This window comes from Macaca thibetana, chromosome 1 (assembly GCF_024542745.1).
Source record: "Macaca thibetana thibetana isolate TM-01 chromosome 1, ASM2454274v1, whole genome shotgun sequence".
Taxonomy (NCBI): domain Eukaryota; kingdom Metazoa; phylum Chordata; class Mammalia; order Primates; family Cercopithecidae; genus Macaca; species Macaca thibetana.
This window is the reverse complement of record NC_065578.1, coordinates 15035515-15058395: the sequence shown is the minus strand read 5'-3', so window position 1 is coordinate 15058395 and position 22881 is coordinate 15035515. Positions and strand designations below refer to the sequence as shown.

At 56.6% G+C, this 22881-nt stretch overlaps 1 protein-coding gene across 1 annotated transcript in view; it reads left to right on the top strand.

The window, feature by feature from the left end:
• Positions 1 to 1397: 1397 nt before the first annotated feature.
• Positions 1398 to 22881, top strand: part of EPHA2 (EPH receptor A2) — a 33615-nt gene continuing 12131 nt past the window's right edge. The window contains exons 1-8 of the mRNA XM_050793980.1: positions 1398 to 1651; positions 6483 to 6550; positions 8399 to 9068; positions 18870 to 19025; positions 19122 to 19459; positions 19950 to 19973; positions 21622 to 21705; positions 22183 to 22336. Coding sequence (XP_050649937.1) covers positions 1567 to 1651; positions 6483 to 6550; positions 8399 to 9068; positions 18870 to 19025; positions 19122 to 19459; positions 19950 to 19973; positions 21622 to 21705; positions 22183 to 22336 — 1579 coding nt within the window. The 5' untranslated portion in view covers positions 1398 to 1566. The remainder of the gene's footprint in view (positions 1652 to 6482; positions 6551 to 8398; positions 9069 to 18869; positions 19026 to 19121; positions 19460 to 19949; positions 19974 to 21621; positions 21706 to 22182; positions 22337 to 22881) is intronic.

Sequence of the window (22881 nt, the reverse complement as noted above, 5' to 3'; positions counted from 1 at the left end):
CTTATGTCCATACACACACACACAGTCATACATACATCAACACTCTCATGTCTACACACATGCATGCACATTCAACACAATCTCACACCGTCACACACATGCACTTATTCTCACAGGCACTTGCACACTCACAGGCTCTCAGAGGACCAAGGCTCTCCTCCTATCCTCTTGGTCAAAGGCTTTAGTTAACCCCAACACCTGTAATTAACCCTTCCTCTCCTCCTGCAGAAGAGACGTCTGGACCCGCTTCCCAAGAACAGGCACTAAGGCAAGAGGCCAAGATGTCCACATCCGGCAGAGAGGACCCAGGTGCCTGGGTAGCAGGTCCCGGACATCGAAGCAAGGATGGGGTCAGAGAGGAAGAGGTAGGCAAAGGGAGTCTGGGGCCTCCCAGGAAATCAGGCCTGCCACAGTTGCTCTTCCTAGACTAGTCAAATGGTGATTGGCCAACAGGCAGCCGTGGGTGGCCGGGCAGGCTGGCCAGAGCACATTTGCCGTTTGTTTCACTCACACTAGCCGCTTCTGTCAGGAAGGGAGATGAGCTCATGTCTGAGGAAGTTTTATGAAGAGGCCTTATCAAGGGGCAGGTGGTAGGCAGGTGTCCTCCAAAGTGTCAAAACCTATCAACCAATCCTGCCATGCCAGGGTTGGGGGCTAGGGGTGCTCTGCACGGCCGCCCCTTCCCCCCTTCCCCAAAAAGAAGCAATGGTTCAAGCAGAGACCACCAGGATTCAAATCCTACTTCTACTACCCATGAACTGTACACCCTTTGGGCATGTTGTTTCTGCTCTTGGAGCCTCAGTTTCCTCTTGATGACCCCTGCCTCCCAGATGAGAATGATTAATAAATAAGATAGTGCATGTCTGATCCATTGCCAGAGGAAATGAACCTACTCTTAGATCATAGTAGGCTTAGAGGCTTCTGAACAGAGATACTCTTCTTGACCATTAACAGCTTGGTACACTCTTCAAGGGTTTTAGGAAGGAGGGCATCCGGGTCTATTTCTGGGCCACTCTCCCAGGCCTGCTGCTTAGAAGGCAACTGCTTACTGGACCCCCAATCCATTTCAGCTCAGGCCTTCAGGCCAGCGTTGAGCTCAGTCGCATTGAGCTCAGTCTCAGAGGTGAAGGACAGAATGGGTACGGCTCAGCGCAAAACCATTCCACGTTTGCAACGAGGATCCCAGGCTCAGAGATCCCTAGGGACTAACCCGTAGGGGCGCTGGCGCTTTGAGACGCTCAAATTCTGGAGGGCCTGCGGAGATCCCGCGAGTGCAGAGGGCCCCAGGGTCCTCCTCCAAACCCCTTCGGACTTCCCCTCCCTCTCCTCCGGGTGCCAGCCCGGCCCCTTTAAAGACATTCCTGAGGGCGTGGCCTCGGTGACGTCACGCGGGGCATGAATGAACAGGAGTCGGTTCTCACCCAACTTCCATTAAGGACTCTGGGCAGGAGGGGCAGAAGTTGCGCGCGGGTTGGCTGGCGGGAGCGGACACCCAGGCCGGCGTGCAGGCGTGCGGGTGTGCGGGCGCCGGGCTCGGGGAATCGGACCGAGAGCAAAGAGCGCGGCATGGAGCTCTGGGCAGCCCGCGCCTGCTTCGTCCTGCTGTGGGGCTGTGCGCTGGCCCCGGCCACGGCAGCGCAGGGCAAGGAAGGTGAGTGCGCGCGGCGTCTGGCCCCCTGGCCCCCGGGCCCCAGTGCCCCCCAGGGCCCGGCGCGTCTTCACTCGCTCAACTTTGGAAACCGACCTGGTGCCGCCCAGTCCCGGCGAGCTGGAGTCCGGAGGGCGCACGGGCTGCGATCGAGGCGAGCCCTGGCCCCCAACCGGGGTCATAGGGGCTCCGGAGAATAAGGGGTTTCAACTTGGTCGCACGGGCCTCGGAGGCTGCGGAGAAGAGGACGCGGCGCAGGCCACGCGGTTGCAGTCCAGGCGGCGGCTTTGGGAACGCGTCCCGGCGGGGGGCGTGGGGAGTGCCCTAGAGAAGTGGGTGTTTGGGAGGCTTTCCGCGGGCTCAGCTTCTTAGTGACCTGAATTTACTAACCCACTTGCCGGGGTTTTGCGGAGAAGGCGTACTGTGCAGGCCTTGCAGTTTGAGGAGGGGGCTCGGGCGGACGGGAGCCCCCTGGCGAAGCCCGTGTTCCCTGAGATTTTCTCCATGCCCCCCTTCACCTCCAGTGCCGGGGGAGAGCGTGGAGGAAGGTTCGGGCCAATCCCTGTTCACACACTACTTTCCCTCCTTCCCAAGCCGCACTCCCGGGCTCCCGGGGCAGGTTAGGGGCAGCGAGTGCGGACAGGAAGTCCCAAAGTCAAGCGTTCTGAGCAAGGGTGACTCAGAACGAGGAAATGCGGCAGGTGGGGGCGCGGCCTCCCTACGTGTGGAGCTGTCAGCCCAGGGCCACCAGGGAGTCAGGACACCCGGGGGTGGGGGACTGAATCATCCACCCCCGCCCCAGTGTTCCCGGAGCCGCGCAGGGTGAGGGGCCGAAGACTTTGCTTATGGCGCGGCGGGTGTGTAGTGGGGGTGTTGTCCCTCCGCTAAGGTCGCGGTGAGGATGGGGGCTCCTGCCCTGGCCGAGGACCTTCCTGTCCACCCAGCCGAGGCCAGCTTCAATTTCCAACAGTGAGGGCAAGGTTTCCCCGCCTGCCTGGGCAGAGCGAGGTTTCCGCAGGCTCCACAAGGGGAAGCGGGTGAGAAGTTCCCCCCCTTTTTTTTTTTTTTTTTTTTGAGACGGAGTTTTGCTCTTGTCGCCCAGACTGTAGACTGGAGTGCAGTGGGGCTGCCTCGGCTCACTGCAACCTCCACCTCTCGGGTTCAAGCGATTCTCCTGTCTCAGCCTCCTGAGTAGCTGGAATTACAGGCGCCCGCCACCATGCCCGGCTAATTTTTGTGTTTTTTAGTAGAGACAAGGTTTCACCATGTTGGCCAGGCTGATCCTGAACTCCTGACCTCAGGTGATCCACCTGCCTCGGCCTCCCAAAGTGCTGGGATTATAGGCATAAGCCACCGTGCCCGGCCTGTTTCCTTCTTTTTCTGCCTCCCAAACTGGGTTTGAAGGTTTTGCTGTTCCGTGTTGGGAGAAAAAGAGGCCAGATCTGGAGCCGTTGTGCAGTGGCAGGTGTTGGCGGTGGCGTCCTGTCTCAGTCTCTGGAGTGACAGGACCCGGGTCTCAACTGGGACCTCTGGTTGCAGGAGGCACTCATGGTAGGGATTTCTGCCACCCTCAATATCCGCCCCACCAACGTTTGGTCCTCCCCCTTCCTGAGGGACTGTGGTTGGAGAGAAGGGGAGAGACAGCTGGAATCACTACAGGCCTTTCTCCTCGGCTGCCCATGGGGAGTGGGGGATTAGGCGGGTGCTTTGCTGCTGCAGCCCGGAGCTGGCCTGGAAGCCTGGAGCTGCCTTGTTCTTGTTCCCTGCGTCCACCTCTCCCCAGCCTGTGGTTAAACCCCACCCCCACACCCCGTGGGGTGCATGGGGAAAGGCTTGTGTATTGCACTGGGGTAGGGGTACATTTTTGCTTGACTCTGAGTCCCCGTGAAAGACTCCCTAGAGAAGTGTGCTTAGGTGGGTGTGGGCATGATGGCCCAGCTGGCAGCTGCTGGTTTCAGTTCCTGGGAACCAGGCTGGATGCGTTGTGACGGCCTGGGGGTGGCTTAGAGGGCAGGCAGGAGGACACAGGTGCCTTTTTCACCTACCCCCAGGCTGCTGTGGACTTCTTTCTTGCCCCCTTGCCCCTAGGCTATACTTGGTTGCCCACGTGGCTCCTGTTAGGTCGTCAACAGCTACTGAATCTGCCCTCTTTTTTACAAATGGGGAAACTGAGGGAGGCCCAAGTCCTTGCCAACCAGGGACCTCTGAACAGAGGACCAGACCTGAGCATCCCACTTCTCGGCTGCTGGAGCCAAGGCCCTGCCTGCCTTGTGGTTGGTGTCATGGTAGATTTCCTGGCATAGCTGGGCAGAGGCCTGGGTGGGTGGCAGGGGGTGCTGAGCTGGGGTGCTGCTGATGGGAAGAGGGCTGGAGAGTGCCAGAAAGTCCTTGGTTTCTGGTTCTGCTGGGGCCCAGTCTGCCCTCTGTCCCCTTCCCCTTTTCTTTCATGTTTTCCCCAGAGCGCCCACCTCCCCACTTCCTATAGGGCTCAGCTAGTCTTGGTTAGAGAGGAATGGGGGGAGCAGGGAGGGAACCACAGGGCAGTGGGTGGTAGTCCTGCATTTGTGGAGGAAACTGTGGAGCAATGTGGACCCACAAAGGTGGCACTTACGATGGAACTCATGGCAAAGAAGGAGGTGTTTTTTGCTTTTTTTTCCCCACAGAAATGGGAAGGTAAGGGGATAGAGGGCTCATGGATAAGCCCTGCTTAGCCTAAGCTTCTCCAGGAAGCCGTCTGGGGCAGCTGAGGGGCTCCCAGGCTCCCACCCTTTCCAGGGAAGTGGGAGCCTCTGTCCCTGGAAGAACCTGGGGAAAGAGCCGCGCCCGTGTCAGGGCGGAGGGACCCAGCACTGGGCGCCTCCTGTTCCTGGTGGTTGGTTTGAGGGAATTTCCCTGGGAGGGGGCCGGGGTTGGAAACCCGGGGCTGGGGGGGGGGGCTTCTTCCTGCGTGAGGGCTTCTTTTCTTCTCTGATTGAGCCCTGTGCTACTTCTAGAGCCAGGCCTAGGCTGGAAAGGGAGGGCCCTCCATGCCAGGTTAACCCTTCAGAAGCCTGGTAGCGGTGAGCCCTCTCACTTGGGCACAGACCTCAGCCTCCTGTCAATCTGAGGGGGGGCTGCAGGACTGTGAGGAACCTTTGTCCTACCCACCCTGCTGAAATCAGGAGCCTCCAGATTCCTTCCTGTGTAGCTGGAACATTCCATTTGCTAGTGGGGTTAGTGAGTTTCAAAGCCCCGGCCCTGGGCATGTCTGAACAAATCCCTGCCCCTGCCCACCTCACTGCCCCCAGCCACCCTCCCCTATTCCCACAGCCTCTGCCATGGGGCCGGTGCCACATTGGATTTCCTCTTGCCTGTCTGGGCTGCCTGACCCTTCTTAGAGAGGTCTGGCCTGGTCAGTAGTCGGGGTGGCAGCATTTCACGCCCCAGCCTGGGGCCTTCAGCCCAGGTAGGAGGGCCATGTCACTTCAGGAAGGGGTTTCCAAGACCACCCTCAGAGCCCAGCTCCCATCTCCCCAAACCAGTCCCTCCCTGCTCCCAGCCTGCCTGGAGCTCTGTCCACCCTTTGAGTCCTTCTCCGGTGCTGGCCTTGAGGAATGGGGCTTCTGAGGCAGATCCCTCATGCTCCAGGGCCCAAAGGAAGCACTGACTTGGTTTCTTTACCCCCACCTTAGGGCTTTACCCTCTGAATCCATCTTGCATGGGTTCTGTGCCTCAGTTTTTCCATCTCCTTACCCTCTAGGGAGGGCAGCACTTATTGGCAGCTACCTGGACTTTACTTGGAAATGGACCGGGGGCAGTACCTAGGGTCTTAGGTTTTGGCTATGGCCTCTGAGCCTGGCGGAGAACCTGGGGTGGATCAGTGGGAGGAGCCCAAGGGCAGGACTGGTCTAGGGAAGCCCCTGGGAGTGCATCCCTTCCGCCAGGCTCCAGTTGCCTCTCTGGGAACAGGATGGTCCTGATACCTGGTCCCTCTGGGCCTAGAATGTCCCCTACAAGGGCTTTCATCCCTGATTCCCCAGGAAACTCTGGCACCCCTGGCAGGGCAGTGGTCAGGATGTGAGGGGCAGGGGCGGTGGGAGTGACTTTCCCAGGGAGGGGACCTCGCCAGCTGTGTGTATCTTTGGGCCCCTCTTAGGGGCCCTATGGGTTCAGGGATTTATCCTGCCTGCTCTGTGGCTTTTGTGGTGAGAAGATCGGTTTCCAGATACCCCCTTCCCTCCTCCACCCTGGAGCTGTTCCCACCTGTTAACAGGACTCTCTTCTTGGAGTGCCACAAGATGCACGTGTACATATGGGTGCATATGTGTGTGCCACATGACCTGAGTGGGCTTGGTGTGTTTCCTGCTGGGGGGAATGTGGCAGAAGCAGACACCAGTGTCCCCAAGGCCCACATGCATGTGAAGTGCTGCCGAAGGGCCTTGTTCAAGGAAGCAGACGGGGCGGTGTGGTGTCATTTAATACCCTGCTCAGTCAAGCTCTCTGCCCAGCTGCTGTTCTCCTGCTGGGCTGAGCTCCCTGGCCTGCTCTGCCCAGCTGGGGACTAACAGAGGAGGGCAGCATGGCTGGAATCCTGGCCTGGGAGACAAGAGGCCCAGTCCTGACCCCAACCTGCTATGTGGCTTCAGCTGGGTTCCATCCCTCATGGTTCTCATGAGGGAAACATTCTGGCCCTGTTTCCCTCATGAGTCAAGGGATGGTTTTCTTGGATATGGTGACCCTGTGTGGTGGGGTCTCTCTCTGTCTAAGAGTTGGGGTTCCTGGAGGGATCCTCACCTTTTCTGCCATGGTCTGACTCCTGAAGTCAGGCTCACCCCCTCTCCCTTCTCTCTTTCAGTGGTACTGCTGGACTTTGCTGCAGCTGGAGGGGAGCTCGGCTGGCTCACACACCCGTATGGCAAAGGGGTACGTAAGCCTTCGGGGTGGGGAGGGGTGTGGGAATGGAGCTGCTGGTCCCCTGTAGCGATGGCGAAACTGAGGCCCAGGGAGCATGGGGCATGGCTTCAATTCAGCAGCTCAGCCAGGTCTCGGGCTCAGGGTCCAGCTTCTCACACCAGACTCAGAGGCAGCCGGCCCAGGCTGGGGCTGGATGGGCATGGGAAGGTACTGGGGGCGGTAGGTGTAAGCCTGAAAGGTGGGGGGAACTGGGGAGACAGAGAAGGCCCTAGTGGAGCTGGGCCTTCCATGTTCCAGAAAGGCTGACAGTCAGAGGGATCTCTGACACCCCCCATCCACCTCTTGGGAGGGAAGGGGTTAAAGGTGTCCCCTGTCTCGAGATCTCAGCCCAGGAGGTGAGAGGTGAAGAAGAGACAGGGAACAGGAAAACCTGATCAAGTTCCTTCCTGCCCGCCCCTTTCCCACCTCCAGCTGTTGCTTCCCCTTCCTGTAGGGGGCTGCATTTCTCTGCCTCATTCTCACCCAGGTCTTCCCCTCTATGCTGTCCTGATGTGACCAGGAGTGGGGGCAGGGGCTGGAGGCTTTTCCCCCCAGCTGTGTGTGTCTGCTGTGTGATCTTGGGGAAGATGCTGCGGCTCCTGGGGCCTCAGTTTCCCTCTCTATACAGTGGGCCCTTGCTGAGTTCGTCCTGGGGCCCTGAGCTGAGAGAGGGGACTGTCTCCCAGGGACTACTTGGAATAGTCCCCACAGCTGGCCAGATCTGCACGAGTCGGGTTCTTGTCCCTAGTCACCCTAGCTCTGGGCAGGCTTGGCTGCGGTGTAGCCCTGAGCAGGTTCCTAGGATCCTGGAAGCCTAGCCGAGAGGGAACATGGGTCACCTAATACAACCCAGGCATTATACAGAGTGGGAAACTGAGGCCCAAGGGCACGTAGGGCCTTGGCCAATGTCCCACAGTATAGCCTGGGCCTCTCTCCTCCTCCCCTGTGCTTTCATCCATTCTTTTGTTCATTCATTCAACAAACGCTTCCCTGAGCACCTACTCTGTCTCAGGCAGGCTCTAGGGACACAGGTGAATTAGATGCAGACCCTGGCCAAGGAGCTCAGAATCTTGTGTGGGAGCCCAGATGTTGGTGTCCCCATGTGCCGTACCAAGTGCACCTTGATAAATGGCAAGGGGTACAGGGCAAGGGGAACATGGGCAACTGTGGGAGCTGGATGGCAGGGGGCACTTGGCCCAACTGTGGCTTAAGCTGGGAATTCTTTCCAGAGAAGGCTGAGTTGTGATCCAGGGAGGGAGGAACGTGTTGATCTGCTCCAAAGCCAGATTCTAAATGATGGAGAGGATCATCCGTTGTTTTTGACTTCATGCCACTCCTGTGCTTGTCAACACACATGCGTGTGCATTGAATAATACTAACGGTAACAATAATCATACTATCTGCCCATATGCCTATTACTTTGTGCCAAGCACTGTGCTCGGCCAGTGTAGATATTCTGTCCTTTATCCTCACAGCAATTCTGCGAGGTAGGGGGTCTTGCTCCCATTGTATAGATGAGGAAATGGCGGCTTAGAGAGCATAACCCACCTGAGGTCACATGGAGCCCCGGACTCCACCCTCAGGCTCACAGTCTAATAGGGAGGTTCAGCTTCCAGATATGTGAGAGCGAGACCAGGGGCCAGATTCTGGCTCAGCCACTTATGGATACATCCCCTACCCGCCCCAGGCCTCAGTTTCCTTCACTTTAGAACCGGGAGAGCACGTACCAGAAAGTGTCTTCCTAGTGCCCCGCTGTGCCACCTGGGCCTCAGTTTCCCTAGGCGCCTGCGCACGCTAACCTGTGTCTTCCCCTCACAGTGGGACCTGATGCAAAACATCATGAATGACATGCCGATCTACATGTACTCCGTGTGCAACGTGATGTCTGGTGACCAGGACAACTGGCTCCGCACCAACTGGGTGTACCGAGGAGAGGCCGAGCGCATCTTCATTGAACTCAAGTTTACTGTGCGCGACTGCAACAGCTTCCCTGGCGGCGCCAGCTCTTGCAAGGAGACTTTCAACCTCTACTATGCCGAGTCGGACCTGGACTATGGCACCAACTTCCAGAAGCGCCTGTTCACCAAGATTGACACCATTGCGCCCGATGAGATCACCGTCAGCAGCGACTTCGAGGCACGCCACGTGAAACTGAACGTGGAGGAGCGCTCCGTGGGGCCGCTCACCCGCAAAGGCTTCTACCTGGCCTTCCAGGATATCGGTGCCTGTGTGGCGCTGCTCTCCGTCCGTGTCTACTACAAGAAGTGCCCCGAGCTGCTGCAGAGCCTGGCCCGCTTTCCTGAGACCATCGCCGGCTCTGATGCACCCTCCCTGGCCACTGTGGCCGGCACCTGTGTGGACCATGCTGTGGTGCCACCAGGGGGTGAAGAGCCCCGTATGCACTGCGCAGTGGATGGCGAGTGGCTGGTGCCCATTGGGCAGTGCCTGTGCCAGGCAGGCTACGAGAAAGTGGAGGATGCCTGCCAGGGTGAGTGACGGTTCTGGTGGCAGGGAAGGGGTTCTGGAGGGACAGGTTGCATTCCCGGGTTCTGGTCTTTAGCTTTGGAATCGTGGGATCTTGGTAGGCTCATCCCTGCTTTGACACACATTAGTTCTGTTAGTGCAAATTATAGATCCTTCCCAGACATCAGTTTCCTTATTAAGGCTGGATTAACTCATTCATTAAGAATGAATGAATTGTGGCTGGGTGTGGTGGCTCATGCCTGTAATCCCAGCACTTTGGGAGGCTGAGGTGGGTGGATCACTTAAGCCCAGGAGTTTGAGACCAGCCTGGGCAACGTAGTGAAATCCCGTCTCTACTAAAAACACAAAAATTAGCCGGGTGTGGTGGCATGCACCTGTAATCCCAGCTACTTGTGAGGCTGAAGCATGAGAATCAATTGCTTGAACCTGGGAGGTAGAGGATGCAGTGAGCTGAGATCCCACCACTGTTCTCCAGCCTGGGGTGACAGAGTGAGACTCTTGTCTGAAAAAAAAAAAAAAAAAAGAATGAATGAATTGAGAAACAGTAGAATGTGGATTTTATGACTGTTAACTCTAGAACAAGAATGGCTGTGTTCAAATCCCAGGTCTACATTTTTAGCTGTGTGGCTTTAGGCCATTTCCTTGACCTCTCTGTGCCTGAGTTTCCTCATCTGTGAAATGGAGATGATCATAGCGTCTATCTCATAGGGTGGCTGTGATAATCAAATGACTTAATAGTAAAGTGCTTAGGTCAGTGCCTGCCATGTAAGTACTTTTAAATGTGGCTGTTATTTTTGATTCATCCCACGAATGTATACTAAGTAGCTCCTGTGCAGCGGCACTGTGGTCCCATAATGGAGTACCAGGAGTGAGTTCCATGTCTGTTATCAACTCACTATGTGGCCTTAAGCAAGGTACTTAGCCTCAAACTCCTCTTTTGTACATAGAAGTGACTGAGTTGGACCCGGGGTGCACATCCCCTGGCTGCATTTCAGGATCACCAGCGGAGCTTTTGGGAAATGCTTTTGTTGAGGGAGAGGTTGGAGCGGGGCCAAGGGTCTGCCTTTCTTGTCTGAATCTCCCCAGGGCCACAAACTTCCCATTGGGGCCTCTATTGATTTTCCATTGGGGCCTCTATAGATGATACACTGGGCCCAGAAAAGGGCCAATTAAATCAGACTCTCCTTGGGGAATGAGGCTTGGGCATTAGTGAGTTCACATGGAGGAAGCTGTGGCGTGGTGTGGCCAGGGCCAGTGACAGTGGAACTCTCCACAGCAATGTGGATTTTCAATGGGTGACTTTTTCTGGAAATTGCCATGAGGCAGAGCATTTGTGGAATGCAGGCGGACCTTCGGAGGGCTGGCTCATCCCCTCTCTCTGGCATCTTCTTTGCTGAGATAAGCGGGACATTAAGGAATTGGAGGTTTAGTGGCTGCGATGCACACACCTTGGCTAAATCCCCCCTCATCTCTGGCCTTGGGTTTCCTTTGAGTCAAATGAGAAAGTTCAACAGCACCAGCAGACTTTATGCTTGTTTTCTAGCCATGGATCCCGCAGCCCTTGGAGGGGGTTGAAGGGTTGGAGGACCCTGAAGCCCTTTGTGATAGGCCCCACTTGCCTCCCAAAGCAAGTCCTCAGAACCTTACTTAACACGGTCTGTAAACCCCGGATGAGAAGTTCCCTACGAGCCTTTCTGGCCATAAGCCTGTGGTGTAAGCTCTGCTCCGGCCCATCCCATTGCCCCCTTGTCTTCCCAGCTCCCCTCTGCTGAGTGAGCCCCCCTTCCCGAAGCGGCCCCTGCTTTTGGTGACCTCGAATGCACACTCCCAGTTTCAGACAATGACTGCGGGTTGGGGGGGCCCCGGGACGAGGCAGCCCAGTGGGGCGAGCAGGCTCCTCCTACATGACATCCTCGCACAAGAATGCGGGGGTGGGGGTGAGGGGCAGCTGAAAACTTTCCACAGGCTGGTGAGACAGGCCCCATAGAGATAAGCGGACGGTTGGTGTGGGGGTGTCTCTCCAGGAAGGGGGGCAGCCTTCCCTCCTCTAGAGGTGGGGGGTCGGGGTTCTGGCAGATTGTTTGCAGAGAGCCAAGCAGCCCCCTGTTGGAAGATCAGCCCAGCAGGAGGACAAGTTTCCAAGAGCGAAATTTCCTACTTAGTTGGTGGGACCCTGTCAATCGCTAGTCACCTATTGCTGGATTGTTCCTCCTCAGGCTCCTCCCACCAAAATTCCTTTCAGTGTGGATGGGTGCCGGTGCGTGAGATGCCAGGAACGCCCAGCTGGCTCCTCTTTATGCCTCTAGACTTTTCTCAGCAGCCCCTGGCCATGCTGCTGCGGGAAGTGATGACAGTCGCTACCGTAGACAGGAGCCGTCGGAGGGGCAGGCGCTGAGCCAAGCAAGCACTTTATCAGACGTGCGAGTGGAATCCACGCTGCCTTTCTGTGCGGCAGGGACTGTGATCAATCCCATTTGATAGATGAGGAAACTGAGGTTCAGAGAGGTAAAGAGGCTTGCCTGAAGTCACACAGCTAAGATGTGGCTGCATCAGGATCTGAATCCAGGCAGCGCAGCGGTGCCCAGGCTGCAGGATGGGTCAGGAAACGGGGCGGGAAGTGACCAGTTCCTTTGGAATCCCTGACTCAGCTCCTGGCCCTGGGGTAGGCTCTCTGGCCAGTCCTGGGGATGGCAGGGTCTGTTGCAGGGGCTTGGGGGCTCTGTTGGAGGCAGGGGTTCTGGAGAGGGCACTGCTGGGCACATTGAGGGAGAACCAGAGGGAGGCACAGGGTCTGCCCTCCCTGCTGGACCCTCCCCAGGCCTGGAGACCCAGATTCTTTCACTGGGGCTCCTCCTGGTGACAAACCAGACCCAGAGCAAGGCGGGGCACCCTGAGGTCACCTGACACCTTGTCTAGGTTATTCCCAGCTTGTCCGTTTCTCCTCAGGGTTCTTTCCCCAGGAAGCCTGGAGCTCAGGAAAGAGTTAAGTGGACAGAGGAAGGGAGGCACCTCCCAGGTGCTGTGTGCGGCAGGTGGGCACGCTGCCCGGAGCGCTCCCGTGAACTATGTCAGGAATGAGCCAGCTTCCCTTGGTTCCCCCTCCCCGCCTCTGGCCCTGCCTGCGGGACGGACAGTGGAGTCACTCGGGCTGACCGCTGTCCCTGGGGGCTGCTTTGTCTCCCTGTCTCCACTTCCTGTGCTGGCTTCAGCAGCTGAACTGGCGGGGCCCCTGCTGGCGCCTCAGCCCTGGGGACCGCTGGCCAGGTGAGCAGGTGGCCAGCGGTCTTGGCCAGCGGCTCAGCTGAACAGCTGGGAGGCCAGAACTGGGGTTGTGGGGGGTTGGAGATTCCCTCCTGAGAGGCTCCTGCTCCCTCAGGGGGCCCAGCCCCTTGGGGATGTCCCCTCCCTACTGTTTCATGATCCCCCGGTTCATAGGGACACCCCATTCCAGGCACCATGTTGAACATCTCATAATCAGGGCTTTCTTCTTTCTTCACACACAACCCGGAGAGGATGAGGACTTGGTCCCCATTTTACAGATGAGGAAACTGAGGTCCAGAGAGGAAGCAGTGAACAGTCACCAAAAGAACGGGGGCCTGGTACAGGAAGGCAGTTGCCCCTGATGTGTGTCCTTCCACCCACAGGCTGTATGAACATAGCACGTCCCCTCGGGGTCCCACCCCAATCTGTAAAATGAGTGGGCTGGACCTGTGGCCCTGAAGGATGCTGCCAACCTGGTGATCTGAGCTTCCCTCCTGTGGTTTCCCACTGGGGCTCAGTCTGAACCCCGGGGAAGCTGTTGACTGTGTGACTCAAGTGTGGTGAGGAGAGGTCCCACTGCTTGCAGCCCAAGTGGCCTAAGGTCCAGAGCTGACAGGGAGGAGCCCCTAGCCAGGGTATGGCTCTGGTGAAGGCGGTCTTTAGACAGGGTGGTCTCGGGCCGTGGTGGGGGCCGTGGCAGGATTCCTGTTTCATCACATCATGGGTGGTTCCCCAGGTGGGGGACTCTGGGAGCTGCTGACTGTGGCTCGAAGGCTTGTCCCCTCCTTGGGAAGTCTCACTGGGCCTTATTTCTGTGATGTTTCTTCTGGCCTACAGAGGTGGGACCATGGTGGCAGCACCCCCAGCCCCCCGTGGTATCTCTCACCTCTGGGCCCTGTCTGCCCCACCCTCAGCTCACACTGGGGGCAAAGCTAGGTGCTGGCAGCTCCGCTGGGCGGGCACCGGCTTCTCCCTCCCTCTCACCCTCCCTTTCTCCCTCCTGGAGGTAAGTGGGTCCCCAGAACGGAAGGAAGGAGGCGAGGGAAAGCAAACAGAAGATGAAAGGCTGGTGGCAGGATGGGAGCGGGAGGCGGGGGCTGAGGTGGGGAGCGGGGGCTGGGGTGGGGAGCGGTGCTTATCAATGGTGGAGGAATGTGCCTGCAGATAGCTCCTTAGGGTGTGTGTGGAAGGGACAGAGTGCTGGCAGCCATCGGGCCCTGGGGGCAGCCCCCCTTCTGCAGGGACGACAGGGCCTGCTGGGAACAAGAAGCCACCAGGGCCTGAGGTTGTCAGCTCCCTTATTTGCTGGGTCAGTAACCCATAGGTCGCCATTTGCCGTCTGTCAGGGCCCAGAGACAAAGTTCAAGCTCCACATCCTTGGGCCAAGGTGGTTCCTGCAGTCGCCTGCTGGGCCGGGCTTGGGCGGTGACTAGCCCTAGGTAAATTGCCACCATGACCTCTTGACCTCACAACCTTGCCACTGCCAGCCTGGGAGGTGGCTGTGCCTTGGGATGAGGGGCTCCACTGGGGGCTGGACTTGCGTCACGATAAGGGCGTCTGTCCCTGAGTCACTTCATGCTGCCACCTGAGGGGCGGGCATCAGGAACTGGAAAAACCAGGGTATAGCTGGAGGTGCAGCCACTGTGCCCCAGTTCCCCTGCTCGGAGTGGCCCAGGCCTGCCAGACAACCGGGGCCAGAACAGCTCTCCACAGGTGTGCCACAGGTGTGCCAAAGTTAGGCTCTTGTGCAAGGCAAGTAGGCATTCTGGTGGACCTTCTCCACAGTGTCTCTCTGGGCGCTGAAACACTGCTCACTTCTCTGGCCCTGGAGTGCATATTTCATGTGTACATGGTAGGTTTGCCATCCATTCTCTCTCCCACTCACTCTTCCATCCACCATCCATCCATCCATCCACCATCCATCCATCCATCCATCATCCATCCATTCACTCATCTACCTGCCAACCCACCAAACTACCCATCCACTTGTCCATTCATCTGTCCATCCATCCACCCACTCATACCCCCCTCCACCCATCCATCCATCCACCCACTCATACCCCCCTCCACCCATCCATCCATCCACCCCATCCACCCATCCCCTCACCCATCCATCCATCCACCCCTCCACCCACCCACCTACCTATCCATCCCTCATCCATCCACCCACTCATCCACCTGTCCACCCGCCAACCCACCCATCCACTTGTCCATTTATCTGTCCATCCTCCACATCCATCCATCCATCCATCCATCCCTCCACCCACCCACCCACCTATCCATCCCTTATCCATCCATCCACTTATCCACCTGTCTACCCACCAACCCACCCATCCACTTGTCCATTCATCTGTCCATCCTCCCCACCCATCTATCCATCCATCCGTCCACCCCTCCACCCATCCATCCATCCTTCCATCCACCCACCCACTCATCCACCCGTCCACCCACCAACCCAAACATCCACTTGTCCATTCATCTGTCCATTCATCCACCCACTCATACCCTCTCCAGCCATTCGTCCATTCATCCACCCATCCATCCATCCACACACTCATCTACCCATCCGCCCACCAACCCACCCATCTATCCATCCATCCATCCATCCATCCATCCACATCCATCCGTCTGTCCTTCCATTCAGCAAACATTAACTGAGCACCACTGGGCCATGGGATACAGATAAATTGGTCTCCATTCCTGCTCCTCAGGAGCTGCTACTCTCACAGAAGCTCCTGATACATGCAGGAATAATTTCTAATGGAACATGAAAGCCAAGTTATGAATTCCCCTTTATCTGTCTCACCATCATATCCTAGCACCCAACATTGTGCCAGACACATATGAAGTGCACATTTCTATTTGGTAAACATAAGATTAATAGATGCCCTAATGGGGGCCAGGGGGGCCAGGAATTGGGCAGTCTGGGAGGGCTGTGTAGAGGAGCTTAAGCTGGGTATTAAAGGATGCATAGGAGTTTGCTGGTTGGCTAAGGAACAGTAGGTATTTGGTGTATATGGGTGTGTTTGAGTGTGTGTGACCCCTGTCCCCACTTGCCCGCCCAGAATGCCAGGAAATCCAACTAGATAAAGTCAGGAAGAACACAGGGGCTTGCTGGTGTCCTACTCATGACCTCTGAGACCCCTGAGTACTTGGAAACTCTGGCGGGGTCCTGGAGACAGGCCCTGGTAGCTCTGTGGTTGGAGGAGGGGAAGCACATCTCGTCGGGCAGGCACATGCCCTGTTGACGCTGCCTCTCCACTGTATTATCTGGCACATCCGCAGCGGAAATCTCTCCAAATTCCCTCTTTCCTGGCGGCAGCAGGCAAGCCACCCCCGGGCGCTGGGGCCAAAGAGCCCATCTCTTCCCCCACTTCCTCCTCTTGGCATAAGAGCAGCCGCACGGTGGGGAGTCGGGGCATTGTGAGGGTTTGCTAAAGCCTTCAGTGGGTCCGAGCCGGGCTGTGGGGGTTTATGGCCCCTGCCTGGCCTGAGAGCCTGAGCTGGGAACGCCCCCAAGCTTCCCAAGTCTGCTGGCCCTGGACCACCTGGAGCCAGCACTTAGCCAGGTGAAGTCTCCTCAGCAGACAAGTCAGGGCATTTGGGGGAATTGAAACCCCAGGATAAACACGGCCCGGCTTTCTGGAGTCTCAGTTTTGCTCAAAGATCTGGGGGAGGAGAGAGCTATTTTTGTATCATGCAGATATGTTATGGGGAGGGATGCAATATACTCATGGGTTTCACAAATACAATAGGAGACTTGAAAGACATTTGGGGCTTGAAGAAGACCACTTTAGCCACCCAACCAACCCCCTGGGCTGGATTCTACACTTCTCTGCTCACAGACACAAAAGTGCCCAGATCTGTGGTGGGCAATGCCCTCCCCCTCCCTCCACAACACAGAGACCCACAGCTGCTCTGAGATTAGTGGGGAGCGTCTGGCTTTTGAAGTGGGTCAGGCCTTATCTCCTGTCTCTTCAGGCTTGTTTCAGAATGTTGATTGCTCTTTGCTCCAAATTGAAGTGTTCCTAAGAACAGAAGTGGGAAAAGAGGCCCAGTGCGGTGGCTCACGCCTGTAATCCCAGCACTTTGGGAGGCCGAGACGGGTGAATCACTTGAGGCCAGGAGTTCAAGACCAGCCTGCATCTCTACTAAAAATACAAACGTTAGCCAGGCGTGATGGCGGGTGCCTGTAGTTCCAGCTACTCAGGAGGCTGAGGCAGGAGAATTGCTTGAACCCAGGAGGCAGAGGTTGCAGTGAGCTGAGATCCCACCACTGCACTCCAGCCTGGGCAACAGAGCGAGACTGCATCTCAAAAACAAAAAAAGAAAAAAGAAAAGAAAAAAAAAAAGAAAGAAAAAGGAGTGGGAGACAGAGAGGCTGAAAATCAGACATCCTAAGTTTGAGTTCTGATTTCCTGTCTTGGGAGCTTGGTGACTTCAGGCAAGGTTTTTTGTCTCTCTTCACCTCCAAAGTGGAACGAGCGCTAATAGCGCCTATATATAGCAGGTCTATTGTGAGGACTAAATGAGTGTAAAATGCTCAGCCCGAGCCCTGCGCACAGTAGGTGCTTATTTGCGGTCACTGTCACTGGGACTTCAGGCTCTGTGCAGAGCAGGAGTCGGGCCCCGGGCCTCCTCTGTCCTGCTGCGTGACCCAGGACAAGCCCCCTTCCCTGGCCTGTGTGCTTGAGCTCTCGCAGGGCCAATGCTGAGGGTCTGCAGAAGCAGGATGGGCCGAGGAGGTGAGAGTGGCTGTTTGTGTGGTCCCTGGGCCAGGGTGGGGAGGGGACAGGGATGCAGCCTGGTTCTGAGAGCAGAGTCATTAGCAGGAAGTCACAATCTGGCACCTTACGGAGCTGGGTGTCCTTTGAGTCCTGTTGCCCTGACTCCTGGTCCCCCTCCCCACCTCTGCTCATACAGGGGACTGAGCAAAGAGAGTCTTCGCTCCAGACTCTGCTCCTGAGAGTTACCTGGCCTGCTTGGGCCAGGGCACTTGAAATTGGCTTCCCTGGAGAGGGTTGTCCTTAGGCTATTAGGAGCCAGGCTGTCCCCAGGGTCTTGGACAAAAGCTGCCTCCAGGCACAGATTTTTCCTGAAGGCAGGAATCTGACCTCCCCACATCAGACCTCCAGCAGCTTTCCATTGCCTCCAGGATAAAGTCCCAGCTGCTTGGCCTGGCATTCTCAACTGCTTTATTGCTTGTTGCTCCCCACATTTGTGCCCACAAACCCACTCATACCTTCCGTATTAGTCATGCTCTTTCTCACTCCTAACTCCCTCTCCCAATAGCTATCACTCCCCTGCTGAACTCTTATGCAGCCTCTGAACCCCAACCAAAATGTCCCCTGTGACTTCTCAGACTTCCTGGCCAAGGTTGTTTCCCCTCCTCCACCCCCTTAGCTCTTAGCTTGTTTCCTCCCTCTGTCTTGCAGACCTTGTCAGGTGCTTCTGCTCCCTGAGATCAGGGGTTTGTTTTCATCTTGGTGCATACCCAGCACTGGGGCTGGGCCAGACACAGAGCAGAGGATCATTGTGTGTGTGGTGAACGTGGTGCTGAGGTTGGAGGTGTCTCAGGACCCTCTCACCAGAACAATCTGAAGGATTAGTATTGTAGGGTTGTTGGGGGAGCTCCCTAGGGTGGCCTCTAGTCACCCTGTCCACTTCAGCAGCTGCCCAAGCCCTGGACAGCCCTGCACCATGAGCCCTGTGTCTGGGCAGCTTCCTGCCTGTAGGGCCAGGAAGGGGCTTAGGGCAGCGGTGGGATGAGACAGGATAGGGTGGTGGGAGGAAGAAGCCCCCGGAGTCAGGTGCCTGAGCCCCCAGCCTGCTGGGCCAGGACAGGACTGGCCACTGGGGGAGGAAGAGTCACTTCCTGGCTGTTCTTGTGAGTGGCGGATATGACTCGGTCCTGGAAGCAGAGCCAGAGAAAATGCCGGGGGGCTTGGCCTTTCCTGCTTCCTGGTCAGCCCCGAATGGAAAGGCGGGCAGGTCCTGGGCTGGAGGGAACACCTGCAGGAATGGCATCCTGAATTGATGAGGCTGGCCAGTGAGTCAGGGTGGTGGTGACAGTCAACAAATACACATGGTCAAGAAGAGGCAGTCATAGCCCTGGGCAGCTCTCAGCTACCCAGGTGGGGACCTGACAGGCTAGTCTGCACGGATGAATGGGAATGAGGCCGGTGGGCAGCGTGCTTGGTGAAGTGCTTAGCTAGGCTGTGATGGGATTCTTGGTTAGCTGAAAGGCAAGGTATGGCCTTAAATGCCAGGCTCAGGGGTGTGGTGCTTCTTGCAGGAGCCAGTGGGGAGTGAAGCAAAGGTATGCAGCATGTGTGTGAAGCACTTCCTGGGTGCCTGCTACATGCTAGGCTCTTGCCATGCATTTTTCCATCACAAGACATTTTGCCAACGAGAAAACAGGTCCATAGAGATTTATTGACCTGTTTGCAGGGCAGGGGTCCCTGGTGAGGGAATGAGGCAGTCACGTGGGGTGGAAGCAGATTGAACTGATGTCCTCGTGCTCTGTCTGTCCTGTGCCCACCAGCCTGCTCGCCTGGATTCTTTAAGTTTGAGGTGTCTGAGAGCCCCTGCTTGGAGTGCCCTGAGCACACGCTGCCATCCCCTGAGGGTGCCACCTCCTGCGAGTGTGAGGAAGGCTTCTTCCGGGCACCTCAGGACCCAATGTCGATGCCCTGCACACGTGAGTCTTGCAGTGGGTCAGGGTGGCATGACTGAGGGTGACGTGTGACATATCCGCCTGGGTCCAGCAGAGCACTGACTCCTCCCGTCTGTGCAGGACCCCCCTCCGCCCCACACTACCTCACGGCCGTGGGCATGGGTGCCAAGGTGGAGCTGCGCTGGACACCCCCTCAGGACAGTGGGGGCCGCGAGGACATCGTCTACAGCGTCACCTGCGAACAGTGCTGGCCCGAGTCTGGGGAGTGTGGGCCGTGTGAGTCTAGTGTGCGCTACTCAGAGCCTCCACACGGACTGACCCGCACCAGTGTGACAGTCAGCGACCTGGAGCCTCACATGAACTACACCTTCACCGTAGAGGCCCGCAACGGCGTCTCAGGCCTGGTGACCAGCCGCAGCTTCCGTACTGCCAGTGTCAGCATCAACCAGACAGGTGAGGTCCAGGGTGGCAGCTGTGCCCTATGGGGCCTGCCCAGGTGGGGCTTAAGGAGGACGGCCACCTGGGGCTCGGGTGTGTTTAGAGAGAGACAGCAGAGTATGTGGTTAAAGGCACAGTCTCTAGAGCAAGCTTGTCCAACCCGTGGGCCACATGCAGCCCCAGCCGACATTGAATACGGCCCAACACAAATTCGTAAATTTTCTTAAAACGTTATGAGATTATTTTTGCAATTTTTTTTCCTTTTTTTTTTTTTTGAGACAGAGTCTCGCTCTGTTGCCCAGGCTGGAGTGCAGTGGCTTGATCTGAGCTCACTGCAATCTCTGCCTTCTGGGTTCAAGCGATTCTCCTGCTTCAGCCTCCCGAGTAGCTGGGATTACAGGCACGTGCCACCACACACAGCTAATTTTTTGTATTTTTAGTAGAGACGGGGTTTCATTATGTTGGCCAGGCTGGTCTTGATCGCCTGACCTCGTGATCTGCCTGCCTCAGCCTCCCAAAGTGCTGAGATTACAGGCATGAGTCACTGTGCCCAGCCTGCAATTTTTATTTGTTTATTTTTTTTAGGTCATCACCTGTCGTTAGTGTTGGTGTATTTTATGTGTGGCCCAAGACAATTTTTCTTCCATTATGGCCCATAGAAGCTGAAAGATTGGACATCCCTGCTCTAGAGCTGCTTCTGAGCTCTGTGACTGTGGGCAGGTTACTTAACCTCTCTGGGCCTCAGTGTTCTCACCTGTAAAGTGGGATAATAATTGAGGATTGAGGCCGGGTATGGTGGCTTACACCTGTAATCCCAGCACTTTGGGAGGCTGAGGTGGGCAGATCACCTGAGGTCGAGAGTTCGAGACCAGCCTGACCAACATGGAGTAAACCCCATCTCTACTAAAAATACAAAAAATTAGCCAGGTGTGGTGGTACATGCCTGTAATCCCAGCTACTTGGGAGGCTGAGGCAGGAGAATCACTTGAACCTGGGGAGCGGAGGTTGCAGTGAGCTGAGATCGTACCATTGCACTCCAGCCTGGGCAACAAGAGCAAAACTCCGTCTCAAAAGAAAAAAAAAAAAAAAAAGCAAGCATGCAGCAAAAGTTAGTTCTTCTTTAAGAGAGAGAAAAAAAAGATAGCATTCAGCAAAAGTTATTTCTTCTTCTTCTTCTTTTTTTTTTTTTTGAGACAGAGTTTTGCTCTTGTTGCCCAGGCTGGAGTGCAATGGCACGATCTCGGTTCACCGCAACCTCTGCCTCCTGGGTTCAAGCTATTCTCCTGTCTCAGCCTCTCGAGTAGCTGGGATTACAGGCATGCGCCACCACACCCAGCTAATTTTGTATTTTTAGTAGAGACGGGGTTTCTTCATGTTGGTCAAGCTGGTCTCGAACTCACAACCTCAGGTGATCCTCCCGCCTCGGCCTCCCACAGTGCTGGGATTACAGGTGTAAGTCACCGTGCCTGGCCTTTTATTATTATTATTATTTATTCTCTCGTAAATATGGGACGCCTCTGATGTGCCAGCCCCTGTGATGGGGACAGGGTGGAGGCCTGGGACTCAGGTCCTGTGCTCCGGAACTGGAAGTTTAGGATCCTAGACTGGGATCTAAAGAGCCTGGGAGCTGGGTGTGGTGACCACGCCCATAATCCCAGCATTTTGGGAGGCTGAGGCAGGAGGATTGCTTGAGCTCAGGCATTTGAGACCAGCATGGGCAGCATAGGGAGACCCCATCTCTACAAAACATACAAAAATTAGCCAGGTACAGTAGCACGTGTCTGTAGCCCCAGCTATTCAGGAAGCTGAGGCAGGAGGATCACTTGAGCACAGGAGTTCGAAGCTATAGTGAGCCGAGATCGTGCCACTGCACTCGAGCCTGGGTGACAGAGCGAGATCCTATCTCAAAAAAATAAAAGAATCTGGGCTGTGGAGGCCGGATCTGGCGGATCCACGTCGAGACCACTTGTGAAACCCCCCACTAAGAAATACAAAACCCTGCCTGCCCGCAGGCAGGCGCCTGTAGTTCTTAGGCCTGCGTGAACCCCCCACTGCCTGTCCTGGGCCCAGAGCGAGACTCCCCCAATCTGGGCTGTGAGACTGGCTCCACGTCCACTTGTCCCCCACAAACCCTGCCTGCCGCAGCACCACCTTACCTGCTTACTGCTGTCTCCTGGAGCAGGGCCGCAGCACCCCCGCCGCCTGGAGCATCCCCCCGCCGCAGCAGAGCCGCGTGTGGAAGTACGAGGTCACCTACCGCAAGAAGGTAACTCCCAGAGGGTCGGGGCTGGCTCTAGCTGGGCCGAGAGCAGGGGACAGGCTGGTCACATAGATGCTCACCAAACCACCCAGCCATCTGAAGAAGCACTCTTCTGCAGATGGGGAAACTGAGACCTGGGGTCTGCCAGGGGGTTACATCTCCCAAGGCAGCACAGCAGAGATTTGTAGGAGAGAAGACATGGTGTCCTTGGAAGAGGCAGTCAGGGTGAGGACAGGGGCAGAATTTGGGGACCCCACACAGCTCGGTTTGAGTTTGAGTCCTGGGTCATGCATTTAGTGGTTCTGACCTTGAGTGAGTCACTTAATTCTGAGTCTCAGTTTCCTCCTCTGTAAGAAGAGCCTCAAGTTTGCTAACAAAGGCAAGCCACCTTGCTAGCTCAGGGTGGTCTCCAGTGGGCTGAGCCAAGGCCCCTGCCCTGCCCTGCCCTCACTGCCTGCTCCTCTGCCTGCCACCCACCCACAGGGAGACTCCAACAGCTACAATGTACGCCGCACCGAGGGTTTCTCCGTGACCCTGGACGACCTGGCTCCGGACACCACCTACCTGGTCCAGGTGCAGGCACTGACGCAGGAGGGCCAGGGGGCCGGCAGCAAGGTGCACGAATTCCAGACACTGTGTGAGTTGGGGGACCCTGGGCATGGACTGGGCCAGGGCCCAGAACCAAGTAATTGAGACATCTTGGGAAAGGAAGTGAATCAAAGAACTTAGAAATGCCCCTTTCTCCGTCAGCCCTTCGGGGACTGCCCCCAGGCCTGGGGACAGGGAAGCATGGAGGGCTGAGGGGTGGAGGAGCTGGGATGTGAATTCACGACAGTGATGTGAGGAAGTTCAAATCCGCATCGCAACGGCCGGGCGCGGTGGCTCAAGCCTGTAATCCCAGCACTTTGGGAGGCCGAGACGGGCGGATCACGAGGTCAGGAGATCCAGACCATCCTGGCTAACATGGTGAAACCCCGTCTCTACTACAAAATACAAAAAAAAAACTAGCCGGGCGAGGTGGCGGGCGCCTGTAGTCCCAGCTACTCGGGAGGCTGAGGCAGGAGAATGGCGTGAACCCGGGAGGCGGAGCTTGCAGTGAGCTGAGATCCGGCCACTGCACCCCAGCCTGGGCGACAGAGCGAGACTCCGTCTCAAAAAAAAAAACAAAACAAAACAAAACAA